This window comes from Condylura cristata, unplaced genomic scaffold (assembly GCF_000260355.1).
Source record: "Condylura cristata isolate star-nosed mole 26May11 unplaced genomic scaffold, ConCri1.0 scaffold00021, whole genome shotgun sequence".
Classification (NCBI taxonomy): domain Eukaryota; kingdom Metazoa; phylum Chordata; class Mammalia; order Eulipotyphla; family Talpidae; genus Condylura; species Condylura cristata.
Genome location: NW_004567122.1, coordinates 23879048 through 23900753, shown reverse-complemented (window position 1 = coordinate 23900753; position 21706 = coordinate 23879048). Strand labels below are relative to the sequence as shown.

At 36.1% G+C, this 21706-nt stretch overlaps 1 protein-coding gene across 2 annotated transcripts in view; it reads right to left on the bottom strand.

Moving 5' to 3' along the window:
- The window catches only part of RAD50 (RAD50 homolog (S. cerevisiae)), a 73512-nt gene that overhangs the window by 25624 nt on the left and 26182 nt on the right, over positions 1-21706 (bottom strand). For both annotated transcript variants that reach the window (XM_004686704.2, XM_012727951.1), the window contains 10 exons: positions 20469-20654; positions 19956-20160; positions 14195-14323; positions 13813-13978; positions 12359-12552; positions 11364-11570; positions 9905-10087; positions 9316-9473; positions 6548-6723; positions 5449-5686 (listed from right to left, as the gene is read on the bottom strand). In XM_004686704.2, coding sequence (XP_004686761.1) covers positions 5449-5686; positions 6548-6723; positions 9316-9473; positions 9905-10087; positions 11364-11570; positions 12359-12552; positions 13813-13978; positions 14195-14323; positions 19956-20160; positions 20469-20654 — 1842 coding nt within the window. The remainder of the gene's footprint in view (positions 1-5448; positions 5687-6547; positions 6724-9315; positions 9474-9904; positions 10088-11363; positions 11571-12358; positions 12553-13812; positions 13979-14194; positions 14324-19955; positions 20161-20468; positions 20655-21706) is intronic.

The window sequence follows — 21706 nt, the reverse complement described above, 5'->3', positions numbered from 1 at the left end:
CCATTGTTAACCTCTATAGGTCTCTCGCCCCTATCTTGTTTCAACTACTCCAGGACCAAAAAGCAAGAGCCATTTCTCACATGTCTCTGCTCCATGTGCCCCTCAGGTCTCCCCTTGGCACCATCTTGCTTCCCTTCTCTGTCAGTCTCCTCTCCTGATTGTCCTCCTTGCTTAGCTCCACCCTTTGGGTGGGGCAGGGAACCTAGGACTTCCCCTTTTCCTGGGGACCACCCTGTTATACTACAATTAACAACTAGCTTGACTACATTCCTGTATCATTGTTTTTCTAATTTAAGTAAATCCTCTTAATTCATACTGGCCTTTCATTCACAGATTTTCATTTTAAAAATATCATATAATGTCTTATAATGTTATTTCCCACTATAAAAAAAGGACTTTTTATTTGCTATAAACCTATTCTCCATTTCCATAGGAACGGGCATCCAGCTAGATTCTAGTAAACAAACTAGAGTTCAGCGTCTCTTCTGGATTTCATGGGTTGGTGCTTTCAAGAAATGGCTTTATCTCAACATTGGTCACTTGGTAGTCTTTCCAAATACTTTGATGCTCCTCCCATCCAGAGTGCAATCTATACCTTCTCCCTAAATCTTTACAGGCTGAGATAACCGTGACCAGTAGAAAACAGCAGAAGTAACACTGTGTCAGTTGCTGGGGTAAGGCCTTAAGAGACTTGTAGCTTCTGGGGTTTCCTAAATGGCACAAGGGGTTAAGTCTCAGCCATTGCAGCATGAGTTCAATTCCTGGCCAGGGAGTGAAACCAGATGGTACAGATCATTCCTGTCTAGTCTACTGCTCCCCTTAGTAGTACAGATATGCCTGTTCTGCTCCCCACTCTGGTGAATCCTCTCACCCCCCACATCTCTAGCCTACACTCCTGCTTTTGTGTGCATAAATAAATCTTAAAAAAAAAAAAGTGAGATTTGTAGCTCCTACTTCATGTCTCCTGGAATACTTGTTCCTGGGTTACTTCTTTCGGTAACCCAGTAACTATGCTGTCACCAAGTTCAAGGCCCAAAACGAACCAAAACAAAGAGACACCCTCCTGACTAGGAGAAAATTTTCCCTCACAATACAACTGATAAGAGACTGATCACAAAAATCTACAAAGAGCTCACATGACTCAATAAAACAAAGTAACAATCCAGTCAAAAAAGGGCATAAAAGCTAAAAGACACTTCTCCGAAGAGGAAATGCAAATGGTCAACAGATAACTGAAAAAATGTTCAACATCACTTGCAATCAGGGAAATGCAAATCAAAACTATAATGAGACACCACCTTATTCTAATGAGAATGGCACATTCAAAAACAGGCAACAGGGCCCTCCCTGGTGGCGCAGCAGGTTAAAGCACCACACTAAGAAGCTAAAGCCACTTCTGCAAGAGTTCAATCCCCGCCTGCCCCAGAGGTGACCCACATGGCATGGCAGACCTCTCCTGACCCACCAGCTGCTCCGACTACTTCAACAGTTGGCCTGTTCTGCTCCCCACTCTGTCTCTGGTGAATTCTCTCACTGCCCCAGTTCTTTATGCACAAATAAATAAATCTTTAAAAAACAAAACAAAAACAGGCAACAACAAATGTAGAAGAGGATATGCAGAAAAAGGAATCCTCTTACACTGTTGGTGGGAGCACAAACTGGTACAACCACTATACTAAGCTGTGTGGTGGTTCCTGAAACTGCTAAAGATGAAGCTACCAGATGACCAGGCAATTCCATTCCTAGAGATCTACCTAAAGGATACAAAAACATTAAGTCAAAAGATCTGCACCTCTGTTTACTGCCGCACAATAGGTAAGCTATGGAAGCACCCAGATGCCCAAATATAGATGACTGATCAAGATGTGGTACATATACACAATGGAATACTATTCAGCAATCAAAACAACAACCACAACAATACCCATTCATGCTATTTGTAGCAAAATGGATGGAGCTGGAAGAGATCATGATCAGTGAAATAAGATAAGAAAAAAGAAAAGCATCAGATAGTTCCCCTAATAGGAGGAATATAGGGGTACCAAGTAAGGGATTGGAAAAAAAAAATGGCAGTCAACCATAAATCAGAAACATTTTACAAGAGAAGGGAGGAAAAGGAATCAAAAGGGGAGAAGAGCACAAGAGACTATAGTGAAGGTTCATGGGTGAAGTGATGGTGGCAATTTTACAGAGAATACACCTAAAAGGAGAAAATATACAAGCATACATTATACAAAAATGAAGAATAACATAAGAACATATAAATAAAAAATAAAAATATTTTTAAAAATACACACTACCAAAAAAAAGGACAATTTTATATAGTGTTTTGTGATGTTACTTCCCACTATGAAAATGAGGACTTACTGTAAACCTATTCTCTACTACATGTAACCATGAAGCTTGGGACTTTGTGAAGTTGGATCTTTAGGTACTTGTACCTCTTTATATCATTTTTCCAAGTATAAATTAAAAAAGAGCATGACTTAAAAACAAAAAAAAAAAACCCAAATGGAGGTCACATGGGGGCATTCTGTTTGACAGTACCTGCTGAACTTCCAGTCAGCCATCAGCATCACAGTCAACCCTGGGGGGTCAGTCTCACTAAAGGAACCCTCAAATGACTCTAGCCAATATCAGACAGACAAATGTGCAAAGACTGCAAGAACCCAGTTAAGCCCAATAATCCCACAGAACCATGAAAAATCAAATCAGTTTTGTAAAGCACCAATAAATAACCGGGTCAGATAATAGTTTTTATTCAATCAGCCAACACTTAATGAAGTTATAACAAACAAGGAACTGTGGAATAATTTCTTCTATCTCCTTGTCACATTCTCTCTGTAGCCCCCAATATTATGCTCTTCACTCCTGATGATTATACTAGTTATCTACCACTTAGCAAAATACTCTGTAATGTAGCAGCTCTACAGCAAGTATTTCAAGAATCAAGAGTAGACTCAATGTGTTTCATAGCAGTTTCAGTCGAGCTATCAACCCAGGCTCAGTCATCTCAAGATCAGTGGGACAATGCAAATGGCCCGTTCATTCACATGGTTACTGAAAGGCCAGCAGGTCCTTACAGGGTCATTTACAACAAGGCAGCTGGCTTCCCCCAGATCCACGAGGGAGGCAAAGAGAGCAGAAAGCTGTAGAGCTTTATCAAATCTAATCCTTAAGGGACATGCTATCACTTCTCTTTTTTTTTTTTAGATATGTTATTAATTTTTGACCTAAATCTCTCTTAACAGGGATGATAAGCATTTTCCCATACAGATACAATTTGGTTCATATCTGTTGCCCAGCATTAACTAGGACTTTTTGTTGTTAAACTGGGCAAGTTTCTTTGTATATCTTGGGTATTATTGTGTTGTTGGTTGGGTTGGACAATGTATACTTTCTCCTCTCAGTAGGGTTTCTACTACACTTACACTTCTTTTGCTTTGTAAAGGTGTTTTAATTTGAGGTAACTCCAACTTTCTATTTTTATTTCCCTTTCTGAAGGGGACAAGACTCCAAAAACATCTTTATCATTGAGGTTATAAACTGCACTGTCATTGTTTTCTCCTATAGGTTTTATTGAAGATTTTGTAGCTAAGTCCTTAAGTAATTTCGAATTAATTTTAGTGCACGGAATTCAAGAATAATAAATTTCACTCTTTCACCCCATGACCAACCACTTGTTTAAAGACTTTTATGGTTGTGGCTTCTTTCTCATGAATTAAGACTTGATATATATTTGGATTCATTTCTGGGCTTTTGATTCTGTTCCATTGCTCCACATGTCTTTGTTTTTTTAAAGATTTATTTATTTATTCATACAGAACTGGGGTACAGGCCAGAGGTACAGGGGTGATGAGAGGATTCACCAGAGACAGAGTGGGGAGCAGAGCAGGCTGACTGCCCGAAGTACACTGCTGAGGGGAGCAGTGGGCGAGACAGGAGAGGTCTGCTGTGCCATGTGGGGTCACCTTCGGGGCAGAGATTGAATTCTCACCCAAGCAGCTTCAGCCAGCTTTGCATGCTGCACTTTAACCTACTGCACCACCAAGGAGGACCTGAGATTCCCACATTTCTTAAAGGTTATCAAATTTATTGGCATGTAATTTGTTCACAATAAGCTTAGGTTATCACTTATATTTCTAAGTCATTTGTATTAATTTCTCCTCCTTTCTTCTGTCATGTTTTATTGGTTACATAGACGAATTCAGAGCAATATGAGAGAAGAAAAACTAGAGTATGATTACCAGGAGGTAGGATTCATTCGAGACTTCCCTAGAGACTACCTAGGAGTCTGCTTTCCCAAGGCACATGTTAGACCTTTCTTCCCTCTTTTCCTGAAAATCTTGTTTTTCCAGGACAATAATGCAGTTCTGGTTTTTTCTGCTCCAAAACTTTCCTCACTCTCATTTATTCAGTATTTTAACACTGATTTTTCTGAAACATGTTTCATTAAATTTCTTAGGATGGCATCTCATTGTCTGAGTTGTAACTAGGTCTAAACACAATGTTCCCAATTTGTGGGACTCAATCCCTACAAACAATTCTCCAAACTCTGGAAAGTATTTGTACTGCAGCTTAATTCAGATTCTCCTTCCCTTTACAAATGCTTTTCTGATTTCCCTCTCCCCTTTCCTTCACTTAACTCCGTCAACCCAACTTCACTAATGCTTCCTATTCTTTCTCCTACCTTGTCCTCAAAATCCTATTCTCAGTCTGTAAGTCTACCTGTTTCTCTCTTTTTAACTAATACCATTTGTCTGAACCAATTAAATGATAATTCTGAGAGCTTGTTTCCTTATACAGTTTCTTGAGGGTCATGTCATACTGGATTCTGGATTCTGTGACCAGCTAGGGCTCTATGTTCTGGGAGATACCTGGGTAATCATAAAATATTTTCTGATTTATTATTTTTTTAAGAACACCATTTGATCTGGTACAAATTATTTTTTTAAGAACACCATTTGATCTGGCGGAAAGTAAGTAACAGAAGTCACATATGATTCATTTTTTTGAAAGAGGGAAAGATAAAAGTAGTTTGAAAACTGTCTCTTGGTGGACAATTTTTTAGTATTTAATTCTTTTGCTGGGTTTTGAAAGTGATATATTAACAGCGAAGAGTTCTAAAACTTAAAAATCACACTCTCAATTAAGTCTCAGGAAATTAAAACACACACACACACACACACACACAAAAGCTGTAGATTATATTTGCCCCCCGACTAGTAAGATGCATACTTACCTTTATAACTGTTTCATCTTATCACTCACACACACACACACACACACACACACACACACACACACATTAAGGCATAGTAGCCCAGGGTGACTTTTTTCATTTAACACATACTTACTGAGCACCTCTCATATACCAGACACTGGATAGGCACCTTTTTACAGTGCTGCTCCTCCAAGCATAGTAACAGCCAATCCCCCTACTCTTACCTCATGGGCACAAGTCCCAGCATTTCATCACGCCGCTTTTCTTTTTTCTTCAGGTCTGATTCTGTTGACTTGAGTTTATCTGGAGCAAGCCGCAGCTTAGATTGTAAATCATTGATGACTTCTTGTAATTCAGTTTCTGTCTGAAAAACTCTCTGACAGACAGGGCAACATGACTGATCTTCATCCGTGAGCTGAGTAATAAACTGGGAGTAAACTGCAGTGGCTCCAGCCAGCATGGCTATATTAAGAAAATATATTCCCGGTGAGAAAACTAAGACACATTTTTGTTGATATGATTTCACCCTTTTCTCTATAAATATATGGTGATTCTTCATGCTTTATAAACACATGACAAACAAAATAAATATTCTCTGATACTTGTGCAGATTTACACAAAATTTGTTTTAGTAACACACAAAAAGGGTAACTAAATTTTAGACCATACTACATGCCATTCTAAGAGTTTTACACCTATAATCTTATTTACACTTCCTTAACACCTTGAGAGGTTATTATTTCTTCAGACATGTATTTGACATATACGAAAGGTTTCAATGAAGTCCCACAGCAAGTTGAGTTATAGAACCAAGACTGAAGTTTAAATCTATTTTTATGGCGGTATGACTGACATATTGGTTTTAGGTTCACAGCATGATTCATTATCTATACATATTGCAAAATGATCATACAGAGTATGTTTAAGGTACAATTCCAGAACCAAGTTTAAAAGTCTTTCATCCTGGCCCTCCCTGGTGGCGCAGCGGGTTAAAGCACAGCACTGAGAATCTGAAGCCACTTCCGCATGAGTTCGATTCCCGCCTGCCGCCTGCCCCGGAGGAGACCACATGGCGAGCCAGACCTCTCCTGACCCGCCCGCTGCTCCCCTCAGCAGTGTGCTTCGTCAATCTGCCTATTCTGCTCCCCGCTCTGTCTCTGGTGAAGCCTCTCACCGTCCCTGAGCCTCTGGCCTGTACCCCAGTTCTGTATGAATAAATAAATAAATCTTTAAAAAAAAAAAAAATCTTTCATCCTTAATAGTTTACCTATGATTGAAAATTTGAAAATGTCAAAGTGCCTTGATAATAAAAGTGACACTTACCTCGTTGTTTTGAAGATTTTTCAATGTCTTCTTTAAGCCTATCTAAATCACTTTCAAAATCTTGGCTACCACAAACATCAAACAGCTTGTCTTCATAACTGGACAATTGTTCTTCTTTTCTTTTCAGCTCATTATTTAAGTGGTTTTTATTCTGTTCAGCTGAAGCTAGCTCTTTGCTAAAATAGAAACAAATATGAATAAGTTTAAAATGTAAGGAATTAATCTGCAAAGTTTTAGTTGCTAACAGACATGTTCTCCCAATAAATATTGTAAAAGGCATGTGTGAACAAGTGCTTTTCTTAAGAAATCATGGTAATAATCCACTTTCAGCTTAACACTCTTTCCAGAACACTGAATTATCTACCAATGGTGATCACTGCTCTGTCCCCTGGAAAAACAATGTGCACAGGGAAAAATTATGTATAATTTCTGGGACTCATGGTCTAGATCCTCGGTTAAGCATTTTAGCAAGGTAAATATCGTTGTGGAATCTACTGAAGGGAAAGAATAGAGAAGACCATTCTTCTAATTCCCTTGGTTTCTTTCACAGTATTACTTCCCTTCACTCCTGTAAAAACCTTCCCTTTGTATTCTCCTTCTTGTCTTCTACTTATGTCTTGATCATGCTTACATCACATTCAAAAATTTTGATCATCAGCACAATTTATGTCTGCCCCAACCATTAAATTTTTCCTGTAAACCTTCAAGTCCACAGAGATAGAGGTTTTCAATTTGCAGGCTATGACTAGGCAAGTCACACACACACACACACCCCCATCCACACAAAATCAATTCTATGCACTATAATCAGCATAATTTTAAAATACAGCAAAATGCATTGAAGCAAACTATACAGTTTGGACAGCTACTATTTTGCGAAATTTGTTTTAGGTGAGTATATACCTATTTTGATATGTATTAATGTAAGTCACAACATAATGTAAAAACATAACACAGATTGTGCTCTCACCATCCTAGCCTCTACCAAACACAATTTTGTGTCATTTATAGTTCAATAAAGTTTGACTTTTTTTTTTAACAATTTTTATAATAAGGTTAGCAACAATCACACAAACCTTACTATGTGCTGAGCATTTTACTAACCAAGTTTACATACATCAAAGCATCTACTTTGAACATTAATTCTAGGCAATAGTAGCTTTAAAAAAATTATTTATTCATACAAGGACTGGGGTACAGATCAAATGTAGGGGGTTGAGAGGGTTCACCAGAGACAGAGTGGGGAACAGAACAGGCAGTTCAACTTAAATATACTGCCGAGGAGCAATGGGCGAGACAGGGAGGTGTGGGTCACCTTCCTGGCTGGGGACTAAACTCATGCTGCAGTGACAGCAGATAGCTTCATAGTGTTGTGCTTAACCCACTGTGCCATCAGGGAGGCCTGAATTTTAATCCTTTTATCCAAACACCATGCAAGATGCCATCTGATAAACTCGTCACCTTTTAAGTGTTATAAAACAACACAAACTTTACCATCTTAGCCATTTTTAAGTGTATAGTAGTGTTAACTATACAGTTATGCACAGTATAACTGTTTTTTGTTTTATAAAATTGCAATCTTAAATCCAGTTAATAGCTATTCTCCTTTAGGAGAATTTCTCCTTGCGTCTCTTCCCGCTCCCTCCCACTGGCAGCCAGTATGTTCGTGTTTCTAGAATCTGACAACTTAAATATCTTATTTAAGTGGAATCATGAAGTATTTGCCTTTTTTGTGACAAATTTCACTTAGCATAATATCTTCAAAGTTCATCCAAGATACAGCATCTGATAGGACTCTATCCCTTTTTAAAAGCTGAGTAATATTCCACAGATAATAGTATAACCAACTTTTCTTTATCCATTCATCTGTCAATGAATATTTAGGTCACTGATACATTTTACTACAACAAATTCTACAACACACAGATTTAGATTTGAAAATCTCTCTTCAAGATTATGTTTCCAAATTTTTGGAATAGATACCCAGAAGTGGGATTAGTGCACCACCTGAATTAGAATTATTGGGTCATCTGAATTATTAAAAGGAATACTACTTAAATTTTTTTCCTTAGGAACTTCCAAACTATTTTCTACAGCAGTTACATTATTTTACATGATGCCAGCAGTGTACAAAGCTCCAATTTCTCAGCACTCTCACCAGCACTTGCTTTTTCTAATTTTTTGACTGTGGTCATTCTATCTGAAGTGGTATGTCGTGGTTTTTCTTTGCATTTTCCTGACTAGTGATAATGAGCATCTTCTCATGTACTCATTGCCTATTTGTATATATGCTTTGGAGAAATGTCCATTCAACTCCTTAGCCACTTTTTAAGGCCAGTTGTTGTTTTGTTATTTAGTTTTTTATATATTCTGGTTAGTAATTATTTTAAATAAGGTTTGCAAATATTTTCTCCCATCCTATAGGGTTGCCTTTTCTCTGTACAGATTACTTTAATGTGTAGAAGTCTTGAACTTTGGTGTCTTTTGCTTTAGAGTGATATTCAAGAAATCATTGCTTATTTCAATATAATGAAGCTTTCTTCCTATGTTTTCTTCTAAGAGTTTTGTACTTTTAGGTTTCATTTTTTGTAAAGAAGAATTTTAACTTCCCTGAACAAGAGGCATATATCACTGCTACCATTTTATTAATTTGTAAAATACAGGAAAAACACAATAAACAAGATGTATCATCTCATGAAAATACATCATTTTAACAATTAAAAATGAAAGCATGAAACACATTTCTAGTGTATCACCTAATTACTTACTTTAACTTGGCAAGTCTGTCTCTGGTCTGATTAATTTCTTTTGATTTACTGTGAAGCCAGTCTTCAAGCTGTTTTTTGTTTGGAAAATACCCTAACAATGAAGTTAATTCATCACTGTGTCTAGACTTTATTTTTCTGATTTGTTCATCTTTGTCAACCTATAGGAAAAAAATGAAGAATAACGCTTAGTATCCACATTATAGCTAAAACAAAAATAAATTCCAGGTTGATTAAAAGTCTAAGCTTAAAAAACAGAACTATAAAAATGTAAAAAAATATAAAATTTCTTACGCTTATGGAGTATAGATGGGTCTTTTCAATACCTAAGAGTAATGAGTCTGATGATATACAAACACTTCTATATTATATATAATATGAACAACAGTGTACATATGTTTGTGTATATACTCTGTTTTATTAATTTTTGTCCTTAGAAAAGTTTTTAAGAGAAGTATTTTATAGAGCATTAACTTCACTTAGTCTCTAAAATACAAAGCTAATACTAACTAACCACTTCACAGTATATCAATTATGAAGTCAAGATACAGTATTTTAAATACCAGAAAGTACAATTAGAAAAAAGTCATACTTTGTCTTTGGTCAGCATCTCCATCTGGGTGCGTGTCATCGTATGATGATTCAGCTGCTCCATCTCCTGGTCCAATTTCCGAAGAGTTCTGTCTAGGTCTGCTTTCTCATTTTGAAGGCTTGTTACTTCTGTTTTTAATGTTTCAATGTTGCTATTTTCCTCAGCCTTGCTTAGTTCACGCTCCTTATCAATAATTGGGACAAATACATGGGTTTATGTATTTTGCATTAAAATAATGAAATTGTATTAGAATTCAACAACGCAAAAGGCAAAATATTACTGTTTACATTTTTCTCATGCACGCAAAATACAAAAGCCCTATGATTTTTAAAGAAAATATGGTAAAATTATACTTTAATGAGACAATTATAAAGCTATAAGTAATGGTATAAAAATTGTTAAATCAGAGTTTATAATCTATCCACACATATAGTTGATGACTTCAATCAACAATTATTTGTCAGGTACCCATGTAACTCATCATATTGCCTAGTATACACAAACTACAACAGAGTGATAGGATCTGACTGATACTTCCATCCGAACAAAGCAACATTGTGATAAAATACTAGTGATGGAAATGTATGCTAGAAGGTAAGAGAGTAAAAGGAAATGACAAATTATTAAGATGGGATTGTGAGGGGGATATCTTCAACTTTATAATGCTTACTTTGGTGCTGGGGATTGTGAAAAAAGGAGACATTATAAATAAGGTAGAAAACTTATAAATTCATGAAGAGATGGGTAAAAGAAAGTTCCTACCATGGAAAAGTGTTAACAGTTATAATGTAAAATACATAGGATATGGTACCTGAAGGAAAAAAAATTTTTTTGAAACTTCATTAAGTGGCTGTTAACCAACAAACTCATAGGAAACACCTAGCTTAAAACACAGATTTCTGTCTTATGAGATTGTGATTCTGAATGCTAAAGTGTGTGTGTGTGTGTGTATTTTTTTAAATTTACTTGTTTTTTGCTTACAAAACAGGGGTACAGGCCAGAGGTGGTGGGTGAGAGGATTCACCAGAGACAGAATGAGGAGCAGAACAGGTAGATCTACTGAAATACACTGCTGAGGGGTGCAGTGGGCGGGTCAGAAGAGGTCTGCTAGCCACGTGGATCAACTCCCTGATGGGGGCAGGGGAGGGGTGTCGAACTCCGGCTGTGGTAGCTTCAGAGAGCTTCACAGTACAGTGCTTTAACCCATTGCACCACCAGGGAGAGCCCATATATACATTTTTTAATGTCATAGATGATTCCAATCTTGAATCAGCAGGTTCCAGAATCAAATAGTTGAATGACAAGATATTCAGGTGAATTTATTTCATGTAAGATTAACAAGGTTGACATTTTCACTAAAATTCCAATCTTAGTATTAGCAACAGATAAAAACTTCAAAATGTAAGATTCTAAATGTCTCATACCTTAAAAGTATTAATTATTCAAAGTAATATCTTACAGCTTTTGTGAGCTCCTGGTCCAGTTCAAGGATCCTGTCTGAAGATCCCTCCAATTGTTGTAACTCATACTTCACATTTTTCAGTTCATTCTGCTTTTTACTTAGGATCTCTGACTTTAGCTCAATTATTCTTCCCAGTCCAGTTTTCTTATCTCTTATTTCATCTATCTGTTTTTGTTTCAAGTTTTCTTTTTCTGTGAAGTCATTCTAAATACGTATGTAAAAACGAGCACATAATTTTTTAATTTAACAATTCATTAAGAATAAATTTCTGCACTGCAAAGTAACAAATGTATACCAAAGACAATACAGAGAAATGAAAAAACTTATAATGAATCACCCAGATATAGGAATTAACTCTGAACAGTCTTTTCTTTACAATCAGCTTTAGAAAGAAACTTGTAAAATTTTACAATCCAAATGCCCCAAAGTAGATGACTGGATTAAAAAGATGTGGTGCATATACACAATGGAATATTACTCAGCAACCAAAAAAGATAAAACACATGCCTTTTGCAGCAACATGGATGGAGCTGGAAGGGATCATGCTTAGTGAAATAAGCCAGAAAGAAAAGGAAAATTACCGGATACTTTCACTCATAGCAGAAGTATAAAGGACTAGGGGAGAAAATAGTAATAGTAATAACGAACTATACCAGAGACATTTTACAGGGGTGGGGTGGGGAGTGGGATCCAAAATGGGGGAAGTGCACTGGACTATGGTGATGGCGCATACAGGTGATTTGGTGATGGGAGGCCCACGGAGATTACAAAGAAATGGAAAAAGGCACAAAATGATATAAAAATAAACAATTATTTAAAAAAAACTTACAAAATTTTAAATGTAGGTCTGCATTTCCTTCAGTTTTATCCTTATAAATTTTATGTATTACTTCCATAAAGGTTTTTTTCTAGCTCACAGCAGATCCTAACACTAATTCCCCAAATTACAACAATTACCACTCTTATTTATAATGATAAATGACAATATTTACCATCAATTGGCTGGCAGTTTCTGCCTCCCTTTCTTGTCTCTCTCTTACAAGTTTGTGAAAATTTTTAATCTGTCTTTCACTAAAAGGTCCATGCTCAAAGCCATCCAATTCTAGCTGTGTTGCCAAAGACTGAATTAATGAATCTCTAGCTCGGATGTGTTCTTGATGGCGATCTGCTTGTAGCTGTAGACGACCTATAAAAAGCACAACCACAGTTAACTTTCTTTCCCAGATTATTTTTTTAAATTGAGATAATAGCAGATTGAATATAAAGCAATACTGTAAGATCTCTTATAACCTTTGCCCAGTTTTCCCTCACAGTAACTGTAATATGGCAAGAGAAATACAAATGTGGTCTTCATTTCTGGTTTCTGAGATGCTCCTAAAATGTTCAGAATTTCTCAGTGATGGGGTAAGAGAATCATCTTCTGTTATTCATAGTTAAGTCCCTTTCAATCAAGGCTGAGTTTATTCTATTAAAGTGGTCCATGCAGGTTAGCAGCTAGCTGGCAGAGTAATTAACCATGTGATTAGAGAGAATAGAATCTTTCAGTACCCTATACCTCCCCCCAACTCTGGGAAGTGGCTAGAGTTCAGTCTCCAATAACTAGTCATTTAATTAATCATCCCTACATAATGGAACTTTCATAAAAGCCCTAACAATGAGGGATTCAGAAGGCTTCTAGGATGGTGAACACATTATGGTGCTGGGAGAGCACCACTCAGAGGAAGCGTGAATGCTCCATGCCTCTTCCCATTCTGCCCTGTACATACCCTTTCTCCAGCCTATCCTGAACTGAGAGCTATACCCGTTGTAGCAAACTAATTATAGAAGTGTCTCCCTGAGCTCTTGGAGTCACTTTAACAAACTGAACTGCAGAATCTGTACTGTAGAATCCCTGATTTTATAACACATTTGTCAGAAGATAATATGGGCATTGCAACTGGCATGTAAAATGGGGGTAGTCTTAGAGGACTGAGCCCTAAATCTATCGAGTCTGGGCAGTTAGTGCCAATGCTGAATCAAACTGTTAGACACCCAATCAGCGTGTGCCAAGAATTTTGGAATGTGAAAAATGTATACATCTGATATCAGAATTATAGTGAGTAGAAAAACTTTTTCATACAATTTTACCAGCTGAGAGGGTTCATACATCCACCTCAACAGTAAAGATACTGAATACTTCCAATATCATAAAAATCCTGGCTACTGCTATGATAACCTCAATCACACTAACCATCTTCTGCCCCTCCTACTATGCAATAACCTCGGCAACTACCAAACCTGTCCTCCAATTCTAAAATTTTGGCATTTCAAAAATGTTAAATAAATGGAAATATATTGCATATTACTTTTTGATAGTAGCTTTAGTCACAAAGCTCAATTCCCTGAAGATTCATGACTCATGTAGAAAATGAATAGGAAAAAAGACCAAGTAAATATTTTGTCCTACCCTGTTCAACAAGAAGTTCTGATTTTTCTTGATTTAGAAGTCTAGATTCTTTATTTAATTTTTCCACTTCACGCTGACAATCTACCAGTCTCCTTTCTTTCTCCCGTACTGTTCGCTGATGATTGTGATATAAATCATTTAGTTGCTCATCAGTTCCTTGAAAAACCTGTTTTTCAAAAAGCAGAAAGCCTTAATGAGTAAGTACAAGATACCACTAAGGTACAAAATATGAGTCCAAATTTCTTTGGTTCAGTTTTAATAGACAGAAGTAACATAAATGTCAAATTTTGTATTTTTTAGGTTTATGGCAAAATGGATGAAATGAGGTTCATCACAATATTCTCAAAATTTTGAAGTAAAACAAATTTCTACTACCACAGACCTTTTCCATTTTCTGTTCCAATTCACAATTATCTTTCTCCATCTGTTTCTTTCGGATATCCAAGGCTTGAATTTCATTGTCAAGTCTCATTATTTTGGTGAGATTTTGTTCAATTTCCTTTAGACGATTCTGAAAATAAAACACTACATAAATAAAATTAACCCTTAGATGAAGAGAAGTTAAGAGATGCCAGGGTATGGCTTTTCATAAAAATGATCTATTTAATGTCAACAACACTGTAAAAGTAGAATAGAGAATCTGAGGACTAGATTAGATGACTTGCCCAAAGACTAGGAGCAAATTAAGAAAAACAAGAATTAAACTCTGTTCCTAACTCCAAAGCCATGTCCAATCTTCAATACCTCTCAACAAGACATCCAGAGTCATGCTACGGAAAATAGCACATTTTAAGAATTTAATCCTTAACTAGCAAGAGGGCTATAAACTTCTGACGAGCCAACAGTGCCCTCTGAAATATTTATTGAAATATTTATGTGGAAGACTATAATCCAAAAATGACTCTGAGCAAGTGTAATAAAGATCTCACTGGCCTGCTCCTAAGGACAGCTGATTGCCTCATTTCCTAAGAATATGTGTAAACTAGCTCAGATTATTCTCGCTTAGATGATAACTAATTTTCCAGAATTGGTATCTATGATTCTAAGGCTGACCACCATTTTTTTCTAAGACATATAGACAGTTTTAATTTAACACAATAACAGTGTACAGAGGACCAACTATAAGCTTTCATAATTCCATGAAAAAGCATCCTCCACTTTAATTTCATTAACTAATAATACCTTGTAATTTGTATAAAGTAGTAAATAATCAAATAAAAATTGAAAATTTGTTTACTTTGTTCATTAATATATTCTCCCCCATGTAATAGATGGTCAATATATTAGCTGAATGAAAGATCTGAAAAAAAGTAATTTTACCAGTAACAATCACACCTATCAATGAATGAATGCCTACTATGCTGCAGACATTGTACTAGGTGCTGCTATACATTGTTTAATCTCTAGGACTCAGAAGTCTTGTACAAAAAAAAAAGCACAAAAAAACAATGGGAGATGAAATTGGGCAGCAGGGTAGTATATTGGTTAAGAATGTTTGGAAGTTTCTCAAACTGCTAAAAATGGAGCTTCCATAGCACCGAGCAATCCCATTCCTAGGTATCTACACAAAAGACACAAAAACACTGATTCAAAAAGACACCTGCACCCCCATGTTTATTGCTGTTTTATTCACAACTGGAAAGACATGGAATCAATCAAAATGCCCAAAAGTATATGACTGGATTAAAAAGATGTGGTACTGGCCCTCCCTGGTGGCGCAGCGGGTTAAAGCACAGCACTGAGAAGCTAAAGCCGCTTCCGCATGAGTTCGATTCCCGCCTGCCCCGGAGGTGACCACATAGCGTGGCAGACCTCTCCTGACCCACCTGCTGCTCCCCTCAGCAGTGTACTTCGTCCATCTGCCTGTTCTGTTCCCCACTCTGTCTCTGGTGAAGCCTCTCACCGCCCCTGAGCCTCTGGCCTGTACCCCAGTTCTGTATGCACAAATAAATAAATCTTTAAAAAAAAAAAAAAAGATGTGGTACATATACTCAATGGAATATTACTCAGCAACCAAAAAAAAAGAAACACATGTCCTTTACAGCAACATGGATGGAGCTGGAAGGGATCATGCTTAGTGAGATAAGCCAGAAAGAAGGAAAAATACTGGATGGTTTCACTCACAGCAGGAGTATTAAGGACCAGGGGAGAAAATAATAATAATAATGAACAACTATATACCAGAGACATTTTATGGGGGTGGAATAGGGAATGGGATAAAAAATGGGCAGGGGGAAATGCACTGGACTATGGTGATGGCACACAGGTGATTTGGTGATGGGAAGCCCATGAGGATTACAACTGAGATGGAAAAGGCACAGCATGATGTAAAAACGAACTATTATTAAAAAAAAAAAAAAAAAGAATGCAGTTTCAATTGCTAGGATAAGTGTACTTTTGTAAGCAAAGGAATAAAGATCAACTTTACGTCATACCAGATTCAAAAATTAGCCTGAAATGGGAAATACATTTAAATGAACATTAGCTCAGTTAATGAACTAATGTTCATTTAAGAACGGAACCAAACTATCTCCTAGAGAGATACTCAAGAGAGATGAAAATAAATCTCAAAACGAAGACCTATACAGAAAAGTTTAGAGCCGTCTTATGTACAACAGCTAAAAGTTGGAAAACCACCTAATATCCATCAACCAAGGAATGGATGGATAAACTACAACACATCATATAACAGAATATCCTCAGCAATAAAAGGCAATGAACCACTGACATGTGCAAGAACATAAATTGAAAACCATTTGCTAATAAGCCAGGCACAAAAGGCTGCATAATATATGACTCCATTTATGTGATACTCTGGAAAAGAAAACTATAATGATATAGTATAAGATAAAACCAATCAATAATTACCAAAGGCTGGGAGTAGAGCAGGGGGGACTGACAAAGAACCTTGAGGAAATTTTCTGGGGTGATGGAAACGTTCCACACTTGACTGTATTGATAGTTATGCAACTGTATTTATGTGTCCAAACACATTCAGCTATACACTTTAAAAGGGTGGCTTTTCCTGATATGTAAATCCCGACATTATTCCTTACTTCCAAAGCGAACACCTGTGCCTTATTTTTGATGTCCCTAAAAAGTCACTGGGTTAAGGTGGAGTTTACATAATGCATTTTAAAGAGATTTAATCAATAACTGGCATAAATACACTCTTAGGTCATTTACATCACCTGTGAAAAAAAATTCTGTGCTCAAAAAATCTTTTGAGAAGCTTAGCAGAGAGAACTGAATTGATCTCTTAAGGGCACTGAATTTTAACATTTCAGCAATGTTGTTCTACTTCTCAGACACTTAATGGCTTCTCTGTTAGTGTTTCCATCGCCTCTTGGTAGCATTAACATTGTTTGAGTTGAATAATCTTTTGTGACATCTTTAGTTGCTTCATTCCTTGAATACTGCCAGTCACCAGCTCCTGTGTATTCCTTCCTTGACATCTGTAATTTAGCTTAAACCCCAGAGCACACAACCTTTTTGCAGACAATAAAAAACAGCTGAGTGTTTAAAACTTCAGTTTAATGTGGCATGAGCTGTCCTTGCTAGGATTCAAAGATAGTTTGCATTTTACTCTCTCTGTGTCTCTTAGTTTTCTACCCATTTATGATCATTAAAATCATATCCCAATTTCAATCCTATGAAATCCTTTTTGGTCACCTTAATCAGAAAATCCTGTCCTTCTCAGAGCTCTTCATAAGGTTCTCTATTGCCTTAAGTATGGCTTGTTACCTTTCAAGTAGGCTATTCCTAAAGAAATTAAAATGTGTTCCAATATCTTGGTAATTTATCACAATACCTACAAAGAACCATCAGGACAATTTGTCCTAAATTGTTACCTTTCTACTAAACTAAAATTTAAACTCAGCTCTCCATAATCACCCCAATTCTTACCTCCCACTACATTTAACTTGATTTAACCCAGGTGCTTCTTCACACAATCTTGTTTTGACTAGCTTTATGTGCCAATATATACAAATATACAAACATATGTTTGATCTACATGTGTATACTGGTGTTTGTATGTATATAAGTTACTGGTAGATAACCTGGTAGGTCAGAAATGAAATCCATAATTTTCAACTAATCTTTTTTACACTAAATATATATTACCTTCAAAAATACAAATAAATACAAGCATACCTAAAATGCCTTTTAGTCTATCAATATGGTTTTTTCCCATTCTTTTGGTCCATTTCAGTCTTACTTCCTCCTAGAAATCCTCATGATATACTTCTATTCAACGTCATCAGTTTTAAAAACAGCTTTACTGAGATACAATTCACCCCACTTAAAGTATACAATTTAACGGTTTTTAGCATATTCTCAGTTTTACATCCATCACCACAATTTAGTTTTCTGACATTTTCAAATTCAAAAATTAACTACCCATTAGCAGTTGCTATTCATTCTTCTCTCTCCTCTATTAAGACGATCACTAATCCATTTTATATCTCTATACATTTACCTAGTCTGAACATTCCAATACATGAGTCCCACAATCTCTGGTCTTTTAAGATTGGCTTCTGGCACTTAGCACAACATTTTTGGGGTCTTGCATGTTCTATGATGTATCAGAACTTTACTCCGTTTGAATGGCTATGTAATATTTTGGTGTATGACTATGCCACATTTGAGTTTTATACTTTCTGGCTCTAACAGTTAATGTTGCTATGAATATTCTTGTACAAATTTTTGTGTTGATGTATGTTTTAATTTGTCTTAGCATAAAGTACTTAGGAAGTTCTAGGTCAGGTCATATAACTCATGTTTAGCATTTTAAGGAACTGGTAAACCGTCTTTCAAAGTGACCGCACTATTTTACATTTCTACCATCATGCACTATAGTTCCACATCTCACCAACACTTGCTATTGTACTTCTTTATTATTTATAACCATTCCAGTTGAGTGTGAAGTGACAGCTCACTGAGATCTTGATTTGCCTGCTATTGCTGAACTTTGAGTATTGTTTCATGTGCTTAGTGGACATAAATATAGTTTCTCTGGAGAATTATCTGTTCAGATTCTTGCCCATTTTCAATTTGTGTTTTTCTTTTAATTACTGAATTAAGAGTTCTTCACAAATTTCAGATTCAAGTCCGTTATCATTCTTATGACTTGCAAATACTTCCTCTCATCCTGTGGATTGTCATTTGCTTTCTTCGTAGTGTAGTTTGCAGAACAAAATATTTTTATTTCAATAAAGCCTACTTTACTTATTCGTTTCTCATTTATGTTACAGTTACCATCTTTAACTCTTTACTCGTCCTAAACTGTATAATCCTGTCTTTGAAAGGAATTTCCTTTTTTCTCCAACTAAACTGCAAGTTCTTTAAAAGCAAAGTCCAAGCCTTTGGCTTCTTGATCTCCAAGAGCAGCTGCCACAATGCTATGCATTAAACAACGAAGTCACTAACGGGCACATTAATGTCAATATACACCAGGAAAGAAACAAAAACTGAAAATGTTGCTAGCTTACAATTCAAAGATCTGTATCAGTATATATATATAGGTGAATTAAAAGAAAAAATCCTTTAAAAAATGCTAATCTATTACTGGGAACCTAGAAAACAGTCTTCAAGAATGCTCTAATTTAAACTAGGACAACACTGAAAGTAAAGACACTGGTGCACTCCCCTGGCACTTGCAGTCCCATGTTAGTACAGCCTGGCACACAATACTCCATAAATGCTTGTAAAGTAAGAGTGGGTTTCCTCAAGGTCTTTGTTATAAACCAGAGTTTTAAAAAGCAATACTCATTTGTAAATGTTATCCAACAACTACAACTTTTGTGGAACACCAAGAATATCCTGTAAACTATGAAAACTTTCTAGAAAGACCTGTCAATAAAAAAGTCTCCTAAAAAATACAGAAATGTAAGATCGGGACATTACACTGATTTAACAATCAATTATACTAATTTAATATTATGTCACAAATTTGTTGAGGGGGAATTTAAGACTAAATATCTGATTTAGACCTAAGATATTAATCAGAACAATATACAGTCTGTATGTTTTTAAGGAAATATATATACCATTAAAACTCATGTAAAAATAAAGTTCTTTCTGTATAAGTGCTACTATGGTAAAAGGTGACTTTACCCTTAGCCTACAAAAAACCAAATTACCTTTAAAGGATCAAGTTCATTCTCATAGGATTTAACAATTTCCTTTGAAGATGTCAACTGAGCTTCCTTATTAGTAATTTGATCACGAATCTCACAAGCCTTTTCTTTATTTTGCTTCAGGTATTTCAGTTCTGTTTGACATTCTTTTACTTTTTGACCTTGAGTCAGACGTACTTGCCGAAGTGTTTCCAAGGCTTTAATGTACCTTGTAAGATAGTAAATAATAATCAAGTTTCTGGTTAAGTAACACATGCTGCAGTGATACAATGGAATATTATACTGTCACATTATTCCTTAGAAAACCCTTAAGACATTAAACAAGCACAGAAACTTTTCTACTGTCAACCTTTTAAGTAAATGTGCACAGAAAGAAAACCATCAAGTAGATGCCATGATGAGAGAAAGATGACAGGTGAAGTTTTTACTTAAATTTTTTTTTTGTTGTTTAAAAAAAGAAGCACCCCAATTGCATTCATGATTCAATAACTTAATGGGCCACAAAGGGTTACAAACCTTGTTGCTGAAAAAATCTCATCAAATTTTTGCTTCAGAGCTTTTCCTTCACTTAAAGGCCAATTAGAATCCTCTTGGTGACAGAAAATTACATTATTTAGCACAGACTTGGAAACCCCAAGAGAACTTATCATCTCTCGGTCAATTTCTGCACATTTAGAGCTGAGACTGACTTTTTCACCATGCCTACAGAAAACAAAAATCAAGAATTTACGTACGATAACCTCCAGATGTATGTATACCTCTTCTGTTGCTTAGCCAATCCTTCACATTGCATTGCTTAAAAATAAGTCCTGTCATCCATCCCCTGTTCTATCTTCCTTGTGTGAAAAGGTGTAATACCTAAACGATTCAGTATGCAAAACAGAGTGTTAAAGAAAAGGACAACAGCATTTGTTCAAAATACACTTGGACTTTTAAATATAGTAATTTAAAAAAATATGCAAAGGAAAATAAGCAATCTTGCATTTCCAAGTAGTCAAAATAAGGAAAATAAGAAACTTAACAAAATATAATGATCCACCATGATAAGCAAGTAGCTGAAGACTGTGTAATTTAAAAAAGGGATTGTTCAGTAACAGACACAGGTAACATGAGAAAACAGTGGTGCACATCCAAGCAAAATCCAGGGAGGACTCTTAAGCAGCATACCTCAAGAGTTCTAGGGTCACACTGACAAAATAATCCAATAGAAGAATTGCCTTGGGTTCTTTGAAATAAGCTCCTTACATCACTATATCCAGGATCAGAAACATCCCCATCCTTGGATTCTGACAGCTGTCTTAGCATCTTTCATCTGATGGACAAATTCAACATTTTCTCTTACATCTTCTATCTGTTATCCATCAGCAACTAGATTAACTGAGCAGGGCCAGTGTCTGTATATATTAAACTGAATGTACTGAGAATGTTTTGCAGGGAGGAAAAAAGGGACACAGGTCAATCAGGAGTTCATTACATTAGAACAAAGAAAGAAGACAGTTAAAGAAGATAGAGAAAGAAATTGTAACAGACGAGACATTTAGATTAAATCTAAAGGATTGACTGAACAAGGAGGACAAAGGAAGGATAAAGACTCAGGTTCTTGGCTTTTGTAACTTGGATAGGTAAATAAATAATAATAATAATGAACAGTTATATACCAGAGACAATTTATGGGGATGGAGTGGCGAATGGGATCAAAAACAGTGGTAGGAGGGAAATGCACTCGACTATGGTGATGGCACATGGGTGATTTG